The 16,352-nt window shown below is 35.1% G+C and overlaps 2 protein-coding genes and 1 pseudogene across 5 annotated transcripts in view; 1 reads left to right on the top strand and 2 right to left on the bottom strand.

Annotated features, from left to right (window-relative positions):
• CCNC (cyclin C) overlaps positions 1 to 15,211 on the top strand; it is a 36,023-nt gene extending 20,812 nt beyond the window's left edge. For 2 of the 3 annotated variants that reach the window (XM_002746860.6, XM_078369876.1), the window contains 7 exons: positions 3,817 to 3,872; positions 4,684 to 4,719; positions 5,404 to 5,495; positions 6,129 to 6,196; positions 9,600 to 9,679; positions 10,882 to 11,000; positions 12,448 to 15,211. In XM_002746860.6, the coding sequence (XP_002746906.1) occupies positions 3,817 to 3,872; positions 4,684 to 4,719; positions 5,404 to 5,495; positions 6,129 to 6,196; positions 9,600 to 9,679; positions 10,882 to 11,000; positions 12,448 to 12,502 (506 nt within the window). In that variant the 3' untranslated portion in view covers positions 12,503 to 15,211. Of the gene's footprint in view, positions 1 to 3,816; positions 3,873 to 4,683; positions 4,720 to 5,403; positions 5,496 to 6,128; positions 6,197 to 9,599; positions 9,680 to 10,881; positions 11,001 to 11,834; positions 11,930 to 12,447 lie in introns of all 3 variants that reach the window. The other variant, XM_035296379.3, reaches the window with a different exon arrangement.
• Positions 1 to 16,352, bottom strand: part of LOC144582186 (small ribosomal subunit protein uS3-like) — a 68,438-nt pseudogene that overhangs the window by 27,939 nt on the left and 24,147 nt on the right. The window lies entirely within an intron of this gene.
• The window catches only part of LOC100894240 (thiosulfate sulfurtransferase like domain containing 3), a 61,748-nt gene that overhangs the window by 21,249 nt on the left and 24,147 nt on the right, over positions 1 to 16,352 (bottom strand). Inside the window, exon 4 of the mRNA XM_054254285.2 lies at positions 7,359 to 7,447. Within this exon, the coding sequence (XP_054110260.1) occupies positions 7,359 to 7,447 (89 nt within the window). The remainder of the gene's footprint in view (positions 1 to 7,358; positions 7,448 to 16,352) is intronic.

The following is a 16,352-nucleotide window of genomic DNA, read 5'->3' as shown; positions in this document are numbered from 1 at the left end:
GACTCTGTCTCTAAAAATTAAAAAGAGTTGCACAGTGTCTTAGGCTGCATAGAAAAAGATGTGAATCAAAGGTAAAAAACAGATCTTTGAGAGAGAACATAGTGTCATTAACAATGTGGGGGTGGAGGTAAGAAGCCAGATTGCAAGGAATTAAGAAGTGAGTAGGTGCTGAGAAATGAATAATCTAACTATTACAAATATATGAAACAACTTCAGTGAAGGGAATTAGGGGAAAGGTGTCAACATAGGTAACTTTGGAAATGATTAGCGTGTAAGATTAAAGGCAGAAAAAGAACTACATATAAGCACTTACTCTAGTTGATAAAGTTGTTACCCATGGGTATACAAGTTAATGATTCTGATAATGCTATACGTGTATATGGGAATTAAACAATTATGTAAATTGATAGCAAATGTTTGCGAGCCAGGTTTCTCATTGTTGGAGTGGGAATTTACAGATAAGCAAAGAGTTGGAGACAGCATGAACTCATGTACCTTAACACAATATGGATGGTTACCTATAGAAATATTTATAGATATATGTATATAAATGGGTTAATGTGTGTATTTCTTGGCTTTCTCAGCTGAAAGAGTGTATAAGCAATGATATCCCAGTAGCAGTGAGCTCACCTAGTACCCATATCTTGGTTTGTAATATCATTCTCCAATAAAAGATACCAGGGCTCCTTGGAGAAATGACTGATTCTAGGACTGGGGCAGGAAATACACACGATGGACCTGGGGCACCTCGTAGTGCCAGTAATTAAGAAGTATTCAAAACAAACAAGAAAAACAAAAACCTGCATTGATGAGGATATGTCAAAAAGGATATAGGAGCCTACAAAGAGAGCTCCCACTGACCAAAGTTGAAAGAATTTGAGCAACAAAATTTTAAAAATAGCATTGGATAATAACTCAAAGTATAAACTAAATATCCGTGAAACCATATAAATGAGGGAGAAGAGACAAGTCTTCCATGCAGAAGAATTCAGAATAATATATGTAGCTACTCTGCCCTCAAGTAGAGTGAGCATAAATCCCCACTCCTAAGGTGTTGGCTGTACATGTTAACTTCCTGCTAATGTGTATAATGTATACATTATGGAAAGGGAGGAAAAAAGTAACTTTACAATGGAGAAACCTGACAAATACTGCCTTAGCCAGGCAATCAAGGCCAATAGCCAACAGTGATAAATCACATTAATAGTATGTATCCTTGATGTGATATGATGAGGATGGTACTTTATCTCTGTAGTCTTCCTTTCAAAAACCCATTTTCTCTAGTCTGAGAAAAACATCAGACAAATTCCAGTAGAGGGGCATTCTACAAAGTACTTGACTCTCGTACTCCTAAAAACTGTCAAAGTCATCAAAAATGAGGAAAGGCTAGAAAACTGTCACAGCCAAACAGTCTAAGGAAATATGACAAATAAATGTAATGTGATATCCTAGATGAGACCCTAGGATAGAAAAAGGACATTGGTACAAACTAAGGAGATATGAAAAAAGTATGGAGTTTAGTTAATAATAACATGTCAATGTTGGGTCAGTTATTGTTGCAAATGTGCCACACTAACGTGTAAGATGTGAATAATAGGGGAAGCTGGGTGAAGGCATGTCTTAGTCCATTTGGGCTACTATAAGAAAGTACCATAGACTGGGTGGCTTTCACAACATACATTTATTTCTCCCAGTTCTGGGGGCTGAGAAGTCTATAACAGTAGGTATAAGAGAACTGTGTGCGTGATCTTCTGAGTTTTTGAGTCTACAAAAACAAAAGGCAGAGGAATATAATTAGGTAGTTTGTTTTGTTTCAAGGGAAATTTGGGCTTATTAGTATGTGATGGAAGATTACTGAAGGAGGAAAGGTTAAAGATGGGAAAAATAGTAAGAAATATCAATTGAATAGATGACAAGTGCATAAGTGGTAAGACAAACAATAGAGAGGAGGGAATGTATTTTTCTCCAATTTGTAAGAAAAGGATTAGAAGACAGAAAAAAATGCAGAGCAGTTTTAGCGTGGAGTAACAGACATATTGTGACAGCATCAGGTAACTCTAATCTTGATGGAGATGTTAGGTGTTAAGGTCCAGGAGATGAGGATGTGGATTTGTTTTATGTACGGAGATAATTTTACCTTGTTGATTGTCTACCATTATTAAAGAACCTATTTTGCTGGCATGCTTTACATCTTATTTATATCACAAGAATTTGTAAAACTCAGAAACCTTAATAGGTCCATCTTAAAGGAGACAAGAAAGGAAAGATAAATTTCCTAATGTCAAGTTTAAGTCATTCTAGGTTTCAATCCTGGCGATGTTACACATCTAAATTAGCTGTAGGGCACTTAATTTGCAAAACAAATCTTTGAAAATATAGTGCATAGTGCTGGGCTTGGTAATCCCAGCACTTGGGAAGCCAAGATGGGCGGATCACGAGGTCAAGAGATTGAGGCCATCCTGGCCAATATGTTGAAACCCTGTTTCTACTAAAAATACAAAAATTAGTTGGGCATGGTGGCTCGAGCCTGTAGTTGTGGCTACTCGGGAGGCTGAGGCAGGAGAATTGCTCGAACCTGGGAGGTGGAGGTTGCAGTGAGCCAAGATCAAGCCACTGCACTGAAGTCTGGCAACAGAACAAGACACTGCACTCCAGCCTGGCAACAGAACAAGACTCCATCTCAAAAAAAATAAAAGAAAATAGAGTGCATAGAAGAAATGGAATTCTTTTTTATTTTTTTCTGATAGAGTCTCACTCTGACACCCAAGCTGGAGTGCAGTGGCACAACATCAGCTCACTGCAACCTCCACCTCCCGGGTTCAAGCAATTCTCCTGCCTCAGCCTCCCGAGTAGGCGTGCTACAGACTTGTGCCACTATGCCCTGCTAATTTTTATATTTTTACTAGAGATGGGGTTTCACCATGTTGGCCAGGCTGGTCTCAAACTTCTAACTTCAGGTGATCCACCTGCCTTGGTGTCTCAAAGTGCTAATTATAGGCAAGAGGCACCATACCCGGCCAGAGATGGAATTTCTTTTAATCTCAGTGAGATCAATTGGGTTTTGTACAAATGGAAGCTGACACCAAACAGATCTTTTAGAACCTGTCAATAGTTACTTTGTTGAATTAAGTGTATTATAATGGCATGAATACAATTTTCTCAAATAGTACTTATATCTATATGCTCACACCATTTTAAGGAGATGGGGGATGGATGGTTAACATTGTTTTTTCACTTGTACTTTATTTAGTGACTAATAAAGTAATAGATAATAGAGTAGTAACTTTATGTGTGTGTGGCATTAAAGAAAACTCTAGAGACCTTTGCACATATATTAATGCTTTTATTAAAATATATATTTTAATAAATACCTGGTCATTGTAAAAAGTTTAGAAAATGGTGTACTATCCTCCCAATATTTTATATGTATATTTTTGATCAATTGTATATATTGTAAACACATACATAACCCCTGCGTTCCTTCTAAGCTCAGTCACTGGAAAACAGGAGAATACCATTCTGTAGTTGAAAAGATTTTAGAAATGATAAAAGTGATTTTTTTTTCTGATCTTTTTCTTTTTTAAACATCAGAACCCTTTCTTAAAGTAGTAAATATAAAATTAAAGCTGTCTTGGATGTCCTACCACCCAGTCTTTCCCCTTCCCTGAAATCAAAAATCTGGGTCCCTAAGTATTGCCAAGAATTCCTACTGAAAATAATCTTGCTCAACTCTCTAATATTCTGCTCTGTTAAAAGAATTTTGAGTTAATTCATTTCCCATTTTTTCAGTTTAAATTGTTTTTTTATTTTCTGCAGTAAAAACTAGATTTTCATATGCCTTTCCAAAGGAATTTCCTTATAGGATGAATCATGTAAGTATAAAAATAAAACACTTATCAAAGCTTTATATAAACTAGCTCTATTTTATATTAGACTAAATTTAATAGTTTCCTAGAAATAGCAGTTTCAGATATTACATGAATACAGACATTATTCTAAATTAAAGCTAAATAGCTTTTACCATTAAAAAAAATACTTCATAGTAGTGATTATCAACCCTGTCTGCTCATTAAATCACCTTGGGAGCTTGTATATAATATTTATGTTGGATTTTCCAGAACAACTAAATTAGAACTTTGAGGCTTGGTGCTCCCAATATTGGTACTATGTAAAAGCACCCAGGTGATAATACTATTCAGCTGGGATTAAAAACTACTTTAATGGAACAGTATGAAATATAAGGGGAATTTCTATAGACATTTTAATAGGCATGTCCTTCTTTTTCCACTTTGCAAGGGATTTGTTTATTCTCTTTAAGCTACATTGTTTTAAGTAGAAATAATTGTATTTTGCATTTGCGTAGTAGAAAGTATACTGGAAAATCTGATGTTTTTACAGGATATTTTAAATAAAAGTGAGTAATAAGAATGCTTGTGAGAAGCTGGCTTTTCCTTAAAAGGATTAAAATTTCTATAATCATAATTTGATGTGTAATAGTAAAAAGTAATTTTTATTGCATATATTGATTTTCATGTAAATTGCATTTATTGTCTGGATTTTTAAAACTTTTTAGTAAAAATTTTTGATAAATTACTATAATGTCTATAATTTATATTAGATTAAGTAGACTTATCTAATTTGGTTTCAAGTTGACATTTCATTGATAGTCTTTTCTTTAAACAGATATTAGAATGTGAATTCTATCTGTTAGAACTAATGGTAAGTATATCTTCTGTGATTAATAGATTAAAACATTTTCAAATTTAATGAAGTTGGAAATTATTTAAAGAAATGATATTAGGGAGATACATTTTAAAGCCATCCACCTGATATGTGATAGTGAAATCATGGTAGCCTATTTATATTAGCGTCTGTATTCTCTCTGAAGCCTGTAAAATACTTTATATATCCTACTTAGGATGGGAAAACTTTTCTATTCTATATTAAGTAACTGTAATAAAAGTATTACAAACAGACAAGTCAGGACATTAAACCACTGTAAATTATGTGCACAATTTGTGTGTGCGTGCAGTGTTATTTAAAGATAGATTATGTCTTTGGCAGAATTCTGCTCCTCCAGTTGGGAATTATGGATTTATAGGCTAATAAGAGGTTTCAGTGTGTTGCAGATGTGACACTTTGAGTCTCTAAGGGAATGAATGGATGCTGACTGACTGCCAACCGATTTATCAAGGTATATTCCAGAGAGAGCACTGCCTTCACTATTATAGTAGAGTTTAGGGCTGTCATACTGCTTGCTTAAGCAAATAAAAGGGAAGCAAGCATGAGTTAATGAAATTCACTTTGAAATAATACAATTACAAATGAGTTGGGTAATGATATCATTTTTGTGTTGTAATAAATCTGTTTTTTATACATACACATTTTTTAAACTGTTTCTAGGATTGTTGCTTGATAGTGTATCATCCTTATAGACCTTTGCTCCAGTATGTGCAGGACATGGGCCAAGAAGACATGTTGCTTCCCCTTGCATGGTAATTAGAACAGAAGTTATTAATAGTGTAACATGTTGCTAGATAGGAAGGTTGACAACTAAATATGAAGTTCAGTATTTTTAAAGTCATTAAACTATTGCCCCAAGATATTTTGTGTTGAGCAAAATACCACTTTTTTAATTTTAATAACTGTAGTGGAGTAAATAACAAAATGAAAACCATCCTAAATTATCTGTTCTATAAATATACTTATTAAAATTTAATTTTATATGAAACAGACTGGTAACATAAAAATTAAGACTGAAGCTATCTTTAAAGTAATCAGAATACTTTTTGGTAGTATGTAACGTACATATACATTTACTGTTTAACTTCTGGTTTTTTAATTTGATTTTCTGATTTTTAAAAAATTAGAAAAATGTGTTTGTAATTTGTTATGAAATTTTGAAATTTAAAGTATATTTAGCTGTAATTTTATTCGTTGATATGTGTATTTGTTGTCACATTCATGTATCTATCCTTTTGCCTTGATGTTTTCACTTTTATAGCTGTGCTTCAGTAATATAAAAGGAAATAAATGTGTACAAAGATGGGAAATCTGGCCCTCTCTGGAGGAAATGTACAGATGAGGTAGATCTGCTTTCAGTAATAATATGATTTACATTTCTATAGGAGGATAGTGAATGATACCTACAGAACGGATCTTTGCCTACTGTATCCTCCTTTCATGATAGCTTTAGGTATGTAAGCATGGTGGGCCTTTATTAGTTAAATTGTTATAAACCTATTTAGGTCATCCTAAACTAAATTTCACCCTATTGTACTTTATGTTTTTATCTTCCATGAAGTAATAGACTAATCCTTGCATGTGAACTTTCAATAATATGAACTGCAACTGACACAAATCAGGATTATTGTTCCCCCACTCCCTTTTCTTTGGTTAAGTTTTTTGGTTTTTTTTTTTTTTTTTTGAAACCATTCAAAGTAGTTTTAATCAGTGTCTGAAAAGAATGTATTTGTTTGTTTACAGGGAAAAGTTCAGAATTAAGCCAGTATTAGTTGTAGCGTGTAAAATAATTGGGCCTTTCACCTCCTGAACCCAAACAAGTACTCAGAGGTTGAGTAAAGGAGCATTTGTGGTCCATAATGCCTGGCTAGAGACAGAAGTCAGCTACATCAGCTACATTCATTCTACTGTCTGTGGAAGGCAGTGCTGTAATGGGTGGAGTCAGATAGTTCTAGGCTTAAACTTTACTTCCTTTACAATTGTGGGAAAATTATCTGACCTTTCTGTGTTTGGGTCCTTAATTGTAAAATGGAGAGGATATTAATGCCATAGAGTCATTTGAAGAATTAAATGAGATAGTTTGTAGAGCACCAAATAATGCCTGCTATATATTGGGCACTTGTTAATTTCTTTTCTTTTCCTTTCCCTTCTATTGATTTTTTTTTTTTTTTTTTTTTTTTTTTGAGACGGAATCTCACTCTGTCTCCCAGGCTGCAGTACAGTGGTGTGATCTCGGCTCACTGCAACCTCCGCTCCCTTGGTTCAAGCAATTCTCCTGCCTCAGCCTCCTGAGTAGCTACAGGAGGATTACAGGTGTGCACCACCACACCTAGCTAATTTTTGTATTTTTAGTAGAGATGGGGTTTCGACATGTTGGCCAGACTGGTCTTGAACTCCTGACCTCAGGTGATCCACCTGCCTTGGCCTCTCAAAGTGCTGGGATTATAGGCATGAGCCACCGCACCCAGTCCCTTCTATTGATTTTTATAACTCCATCCTCTTGATTTTCCCCTTATTTTCCATTAGTTTCTCTTTGTTTATTTGTTCAATTATTCCTTAAATGTTGATGTTTCTTGGCTTTCTTACATCAGGGCTGACAAATAGGTTATACTTACACTTCCGTATTACTGGCAGCTCCATGAAAGGACTGGATTTAAGGGATTTTGAAGTGGTGTCTGGGTTCAGTGGGTAGGAATACTGGGATCTGCATAGGTAGGAAGGAGGGGATAACAGAACATGTGTCACATCTTTGCCATCACTGCTTTCTGTCTTGGGTACTTTCACTGAGACTCATAGCTTCCACAATCACTTATGTGCTGAAACATTGAAATTTCTTTATTTAGCCAAGAGCTAGCCACTCGGCAGATCTTATATCCATCTTCCTTTTACACAGCTCCACTTGGCATCTCACCAGCGCCTCAGACTCATAATGAGGATTGAGCTCATCACTTTTGCCAAAATATGTTCCTCCTTTTAATGTCTTTGCCAGCTTGGTGAATAGCACTAGTTATTTACCTTAGTTGGAAACCCAGCAGTTAGGCCCTTTCATCTCCCTCAATACCCACATGTAGTTGGTTACCAATACATTTCGTGCCTTCCTCTCAATTGTCCCTTCTGTAATTTCATAGTCATCATCTCATTTCTATCCATGTTACTACAGCAGTCTCCTAACTGGCTTATTACTACTCTCCAGCATTCCCATGCTCAGAGAGCTGGTCTATCCTCCACACTGTGGAGCTAGGCTAGTGGTTTCAACGGGGTATAATTTTGTCCCCAAGGGCACATTTGGCAATGTTTGGTTTTAGCTGTCATAACTAGGGTTGGGTGGTACTGGCATCTAGTAGGTAGAAGCCGAGAATGCTGCGAAGCATCTTGTAGTATGCAAGACAGTGTTAAACAATTCTCCAATCTAAGATGTCAGTAGTGCCAAGATGGAGAAACCTGGTACCAGCAAGATTTGTCTTCTAACTTATATACATACTATTTATCTTTTCCACTGTCATTTTTTTAAATAAGATTTGGCTTAGATATCACCTGTGACCCTCCCCCTACCCTTTCAGCATCACCACAGTCTGGGTTTAGGATGCTTTCTCAATCTCCAGTGTACTCTATGCATGTTCATGTTAATAGCATTTTCCATTATATTTTAATTTCTTGTTTTTATTATTTCAGTCCTTTAGTTTTTTAAGCCCTTCTTGACCTAAGCCCTACTTATAGCTTTGACTTAGGGCAACCAGTGTGTAAATTCACATTTGAGTTGCTGTTTGCCTAGAATGTCATCCTTAGCAAAGTAATATGAGTAACCAGACCAAGGAATATAACTTAAGCTGGGGTGGGGGGGCGGTTCAGGGTAGCCAGGCTGCTCAGTAGAAATTGTTCTAGGCAAAATTGTGATATAGATTCTTGTCTTTGAGCACTTTTACTATCTTTATTAGTTTATATTGTTATAACATGTATAACTAATATTGTATACAATATATTACATTTGTTTTCACCTCTGTTTGATTACAATACTGAATTCTGTGAGGATGTGCCCAACTTTCATATAACGTGATCATATATTCTAATAATGAAAGGAAAGAAAAAGGCGAGGCAACACTGCATTTGTGTGTGTGTGTGTGTGTGTGTGTGAGATAGAGTTTCATTCTTGTTGCCCAGGCTGGAGTGCAATGGCGCAATCTTGGCTCACTGCAGCCTCCGCCTCCCGGGTTCAAGTGATTCTCCTGCTTCGGCCTCCCGAGTAGCTGGGATTACAGGCATGCGCCACCATGCCCAGCTAATTTTGTATTTTTAGTAGAGACATGGTTTCTCCATGTTGGTTAGGCTGGTTTCAAACTCTTGACCTGAGGTGATTTACCCACGTTGGCCTCACAAAATGCTGGGAATACAGGCGCGAGCCACTACGCCCAGTGCAACATTGCTTTTAATTGAAATGTGGAAACATGGTCAACGTTGTTAAAACCTAGTGTGTTAATTGACATTTTTGTTTGTTTTTGTCACACTGACTGCTGGGTGCAGTTTAACTGCTACTTTGTACACTGCCCAGGGATAACTCCACTTTTCTGTCTCATTGGATGTTTTTCCCTCTTTTAACATGCCTGACTCCCAAGGCAACTGCAGCATGACTAGCACACAGTAAGGACCAGACATCAATAACCTTGATGTAATTTAGTAATTTTTTTCTGTCTCAGATTAAGTTGATGAGATGGTCAATGGTAACTCTCATATGTAGCTGTATAATTTTTTAAAGAGTGTTGGAAAATACACAGGAAATTTGTAGTGAAAAATCTTTGTTAGAATCATATATTCTGTGTTTGTAGTTAAACATGGACAGTGGTCTCTCATTTTCATTTCAGCTTGCCTACATGTAGCCTGTGTTGTACAGCAGAAAGATGCCAGGCAATGGTTTGCTGAGCTTTCTGTGGATATGGAGAAGGTATTCTGTAAAATTCCCTTAGTTGTATATAAACTTAAATGTCTAAAAATTAATGTCATATTTACTTATCATGCGCCTAAAATCTTATGATGTCCCCCAGGCTCAGAAGATTATTGCTTACAAAATATTAAGAAACATGGGTTGGGTACAGTGGCTCCCGCCTATAATCCCACCACTTTGGGAGGCCCAGGTGGGTGGATCACCTAAGGTCAGGAATTCAAGACCTGACTAATATGGTGAAACCCCATCTCTACTAAAAATACAAAAATCAGCTGGGCATAGTGGCACACACCTGTAGTCCCAGCTACTTGAGAGGCTGAGACAATTGCTTGAACTCGGGAGGCAGAGGTTGCAATGAGCCAAGATCGTACCACTGCACTCTAGCCTGGGCAACAGAGGGAGACTCCATCTCAAAACAAACAACAAACAAAACATGTTTGGTGGGAAAAGTTAATGCTGATTATTTAAGTTATGTATCTCTTTTCAGTTTAGGATTAAGCAGAATGGTAAGCTTTTGGTTTGATTTGTTGCAAAGTAGCCTCTAATTCCCAAGATTATTTTAAAAGCTCCCTGTTACAACGGAATACAACTGTGAAATGCTGTAACATAGCCTGTCTCCTGGCAAAATGGCTTTTGCTGTGTTTCTAGCTTTTTTGCTCAGATGGTAAATGCATTAAACTTAATCCTAATGTTGGAGTCTACTCAGGTGGGAAAAAAGGGCTAAATTTGGAAACTAGTTATTTCAAATTTGTAAGCTGCCAATTTTTGAGCACCTTAACTTATGTGTAGTTAACAGAGGAACAAAACATCTTTTGTGCACTATCCCCCATTAAGTTGTTGAAAACAATTTATATGAGGAGTATGTTCTATAGTGGTATATTCCTTCATGATTAGAACCTTTATTCTTAGTATGTTTCAGTTTAAAAGATGTCATCAAATGGAAGGAAATCAACTGCAGAGATAGATAAGAACGGACAGTACATACGTGCTGAAAAGTGAGGGGCCAGAAGGAAAATCCTAAATGGCACTTTAGTGAAAAATACTGCTTTCAGATTATCAGGATTGTCTAACCTAACCTGAGCACTTAGGGTCAGAGACTATTTACTGTTTTCTGAGGGTTGTCTAATAAGTGATGTGTGCTCTTTATATAAGAAATATTGCTTGTTTTTGCCACTAAGAACTTTTCTAATATTTTCTTCTAGATTTTGGAAATAATCAGGGTTATTTTAAAACTATATGAGCAGTGGAAGAATTTCGATGAAAGAAAAGAGATGGCAACTATACTTAGTAAGATGCCAAAACCAAAACCACCTCCAAACAGGTACTTTGTAGACTTTAATTATTGTCATTTAATTATATATCATACTTAACATACTTTCCTTAGATTATGTTATTTTATATCTTTTTTAAAAACATTTCTTCCAAAATTTCATGATCCATGTTAATTTTATTTTTTAAATTTGTGACTTGATTGATTATGTCTCATTTAAAAAAAAATTAATCTGATTAGTAACTTTTCCTAATGAGTAGAGGTGTATTACAGGTATCTCTCAACATATGGTCATATACCATAAATTTAAAGCTGACAGCATTAGCAATTTCATCTGAAATTCAGGCAAAATTTAGAACTGTAGTAGTTTCATGTCAGTTTGACTCTGTGCCATCTTTTTTTTTTTTTCACTGCTGGCTATTGTCCTGTTTTATAAATTTCAGCAATTTTCAAAAATTTCAGTGAATGATCCGATATTGTAAAGATAAAGAATTTTGGTTTTTAAATGACCCTAAGATCCACAGCACATAAGAATATAATTTGGCTAAAAATGAATCACCTGTGCTGAGCTTTTTCTTGTTGTTGTTATTGTTGGGTGTGTGTGTGTGTGAGTGTTTTAAGCAGGATCTGTTCATTTAGTTCTGTGGTTCTCAGCCCTCACTGTATATCAATTCATTTGGGGCAGAGAGAAAAAGTCAGCAGAGAAATAAAGAAATGCTATCCATCTTCATTGTTTCTTTAGAAAAATGATTGTTATATAACAAGATAGACTTATGGATTGCTACTGATAAGTTAATGTTACAATTTGGAAAAAGTTAATAATTTATTCAAGGAGCTGTTTAAGGCAGTCATTCAAACAGCTACCTTTGGATGCATTTTTTGCAGAAATTCCCTGAGTGATTCTCCACTAGTGGCAGGGCCTGAAGCTGCAAGATGATGGTGGACAAGATAAGGCAATAATCCTATTGCCACAGTTACTGGTATTTTCAGTTTTAGTTATTTATAAGTATTCAGCATTTTTATTTTAAGTATTCAGCATTTTCCAGGAAATTATATTTCTTTCTGACTTATAAAGATTTGCTGTATTTATATGTTTTTTTGAACACTTCTTGTTTTTCATAAATAGTGGAATAGGATTTTATACATAAGATTTAATTTTATAGGAAATTTGTTTAGAAGAAGCTATAATCTCTATGTTGAGTGATACCTGTAATAACAATTAAATCCCATACCCTAATTTAAAGTTTCTGAGTGTATATGGACACTAACTTCCAGAATGCTTGTTATGTGTGAGGGCACAAAGTTACATAAGAATAAAAACATAAAACCAAATGTTAGTCTTCTGGATTTTAATTTTTCACGTGTCTTATAATGAGGAATGTCTTTGTTTTATATCATTGTGCCATAGAATAATGAAATTTAAAGTTAGTAGGCTTATCAGGTTGTTAAAATGGATCTTTTAATTGGTATAAAATCTCTTTCTTCCCCATTTGAACAGTGAAGGAGAGCAGGGTCCAAATGGAAGTCAGAACTCTAGCTACAGCCAATCTTAAAACATTCCGAAGAATTCCGTAGTGGACTGCTTGGAAATAAACCATTGGACAGATTTCAGTAATGTCTTCAGTGGAACACAAATGAAAATGAATAGCTTGTTTCTGTCAAGCATATTGGAAAGTGATTTTATTTTTGCAAAATAAGTTTTTCTTTAATATGATTCTAGTACATAATTGATTAAAATCTCTTGATTATAAATGTTTGGAAAGGTTCTAAGGGGACCTACAGACAGACATACATAGACATTTCAAAATTAATAGCTTTTGATTAGTATAATATTTCTTAATTTGGATAATAGAAATTGTAGCTTTTAATTAAGAAGGAAACATGAAGCATAATTTGTTTAAAATTCTCTTTGGTCATTGAGGGACCAAAAAAGGACGTAAAATTTACAGTCAGTATATGAGGGGTTTTTTCCCCCTCCGTAAGTTTAACTTTAAAATTGTATTTAAGGAATCAAATCTTACAAAATCCTGGAAGATTTTGGTAACGATGTTGATAATTTCAGGGAAATTAATCAAGTACCTATATTGATTTAAAAGTGTATTTTATTCAATAGTTTGAGGATCTTGCCATGGAAGATACTAGCCCAGCCTAGCAGAAAAGTGCAATATGTATAGCATACTTTGACATTTTAAAAGCTGTATTCCATAACCATTTTGAAATGCTGGGCAAACTACATGAAGTTATTTATAATTCACAGCTAATCAGGCATTTTGAAAGCTTAATTGGATTAAAAAACCATAATGTCGGAATTTGATAAAATTTTAATGTTGATTTTTACTGTGAAAAGTTTTTTATAAGATAAACACACCCTAGTTTAATTCTGTGTCTTGGTGTGGATTTACAAATTTGCTATAGGTATTCTGAGCCAGGAACACAATCAGGTTTCAGGCCAGTTTGATACTGGCTGTCCTTAATTCTAACATGAGGGTAGGACATCATACTAAATGTTACGTCAGTGGGACATACTGTCAGTGGGACGTACTGTCTGTGGAACTTAGCAAATTAATATTTTCTTCAGACTTGAAGGAGAGTGATGAATAAAATTTGGAGTCATAGGATATTGATGTACAATTGAAGGATTAAACATTTTAATCAATTGTGGACAATGGCTTATTAAATTAAATGTTGACTTCCTAGTATAAAACTGCAAGAATAAAAGTAAGTTCTCCAGCTTTATCGACTAGTGTCTTGAATTTATCTTTTGAATTTTCCTGATGTTGTTTTTTGAGAAGTCTTTTCCTTAAGTATTAAAGCCTTTTATAGGTTGTCAAAGGGGTAATTTCAAATCATTTATAAACAGATTTTAAATAGAAAATTTATTTCTGATGGAGGGTATCAGATGAGCTGGAAAGGGATGTGTAAAGTTAAACTGCTGATATATACAGCTTTCCTAGGCTTATGTTAACATAAGAAATAAAATGAAAAAGCTCTCCTCAGGTCTGAAGGAATTAATGTTGGGCTTAGGTAGGACCTATAGTCTTTGTAAGTTTTTATTTTTAAAATTAATACCATGCCTCATAGTTTTGTTTTCAGTCTCTTACTGTGGAAAATTAAAATCAACATATACAGGAGTAAAGTAGTGTAAGGAACCTCCATGTCCCTATTACTCATCTTCAGTAGTTACCAATTTATGGCCAATTTTATTTCATCTGAACTCCCACCCACTTCCCCCAAGTTACCATCCCCCATCTTATTTTGAAGCAAATCCTGGCTAGCATATAATTTTATCCATAAATATTTCAGCATATATTCCTAATAGCTCTTTTAAAAAACTAAAAATATTATTGTGCCTCAAAAAGAATTAGTAAAAATAGTATCAGATTTTCAGTTATTTCACAAATATAAAAATTGTTAAATAGTTCTAGTCAGGATCTAAATAAGGGCCACACATTACAATTTATTGACAAATCTTTTTATTATTTTATTAGTATTATTATTTTTAGACAGTCTTGCTCTATTGCCCAGGCGGAAGTACAGTGGTGCAGTCTTGCTCACTGCAGCCTCTTCCTCCCAGGTTCAAGCGATTCTCCTGCCTTGGCCTTCAGAGTAGCTGTGATTACATGCCACCAAGCCTGGCTAATTTTTTGTGTTTTTATTAGAGATGGGGCTTCGCCATGTTAGCCAGGCTGGTCTGGAACTCTTGTCCTTAAGTGATCTGTCTGCTTCGGCCTCACAGAGTATTGAGATTACAGGTGTGAACCACTGCACTGGGCAATGTCTTTTTAAATTCATGAATTCCTTCTCCCTCACATTTTAAAAATTCCTGTTTTTGGTTTGCTTGTCTACCTAAGAGTCTCTCACCATCTGGATTTTGCTGATTGCATCCTTGACATGCCATTTATTGTGTTATTTCCTTCTCCATATTTTCTGTAAATTGGTAATTGAATCTATAGGCTTGATCATATTCAGGCTCACTTGTTTGCTTGCTTTATTTTCTTCTGTTATTTTTTTTTTTTTTAGACTGCTGTATAAACAAAATAGTAGTCTTTAATCAGGAGAAAAAAATGGTTGAGTTTCTCTTTCTGTGATTTAATAGCAGCCATTGATGATATGTATTGTTTTTAAAAATCAAGTATTACCATAGGTGCACTGTCCAGTATAATTGCTACTAACTACAAGTCGTTATTGAACACTTAAAATGTAGCTAGTGTGAATTGAGATGTGCTGTAAATGTAAAAATAAATGTTGGGTTTCAAATAGTACAAGGTTGTCTCTAATATGTTAATGATTACATATTTTAAATGGTATTTTGGATACATGGGATTAAATAAAAAATTAAAATTTCACTTTATTTAAAAAATTTTTAAATATAAGATTTCAAATCATGTAATAGCTTGCATTAAAATTCTATTGAGCCAGGTGCAGTGGCTCATGCCTGTAATCCCAGCACTTTGGGAGGCTGAGGCGGGTGGATCACTTGAGTTCAGGAGTTCGAGACCAGCCTGGCCAACATGGTGAAACCCCATCTGTACCAAAAAATACGAAAATTAGCCAGGCATTGTGGCGTGCAGCTACTCAGAAGGCTGAGGCAGGAGAATTGCTTGAGCCTGGGAGGCAGAGGTTGTGGTGAGCCAAAATCGTGCTATTACACTCTAGCCTGGGCAGCCTGTACGACAGAATGAAGCTCTATCTTAAAAAAAAGAAAAATAATTATATTGGACAGTGTTACTGTAAGACACCAGAAAGTAAATGTTAGCCCCCGGTCCCATTTTCCCTACCTCTCATTCCCATTCTGCAGCGGCAGCCATTGTCAACTTTTAGTTACTTTTCTGTTTACTTCTACATTTCCAAGTAACTAGGTTTTAATTATAACATTTATTTGAACACATTAAAAATATGCCAGTTATGTTCTAAGATCTCTGCCTTTATGAAGTAAATTCTTAGACAGTCATTTTAGAGATGAATAAACTTCTGGAGCAGAAATATTAAGTAATTTACACAGTCACAGATTAAGTAAGTGACAGAGCTTGGATTAGATTCTGATTCTTAGTATCTGGGCATTTGGCCAGACATGGTGGCTAAAGCCTATAATCCTAGCACTTTAGGAGGTTGAGGCAAGAGGATTGAGGCCAAGAGTTTCAGACCAACTTAGGTAACAAAGCAAGACTCTGACTCTGTTTATTAAAAAGTAAAGTATTTTTTTTAAATCTGGGGATCTAACCTCCAAACATATTGCCATATTGCCTCATCCACTTCTATTTCCCTCATTTAAAAAAAATTATAAATATTATCTAATTCCCTGCGATGGAAGATGAAGATTATGCTTTTCATACTTCTCCCCCATTCTCCTCCCCAACCTGATCTTACACTGGCATGTCTACTAATTGTATAATTTTTGTTAAA

The sequence above is a fragment of the Callithrix jacchus genome, chromosome 4 (assembly GCF_049354715.1).
Source record: "Callithrix jacchus isolate 240 chromosome 4, calJac240_pri, whole genome shotgun sequence".
Taxonomy (NCBI): Eukaryota; Metazoa; Chordata; class Mammalia; order Primates; family Cebidae; genus Callithrix; species Callithrix jacchus.
The sequence above is the reverse complement of the archived record's forward strand: the minus strand, read 5'-3'. Positions and strand labels throughout refer to the sequence as shown.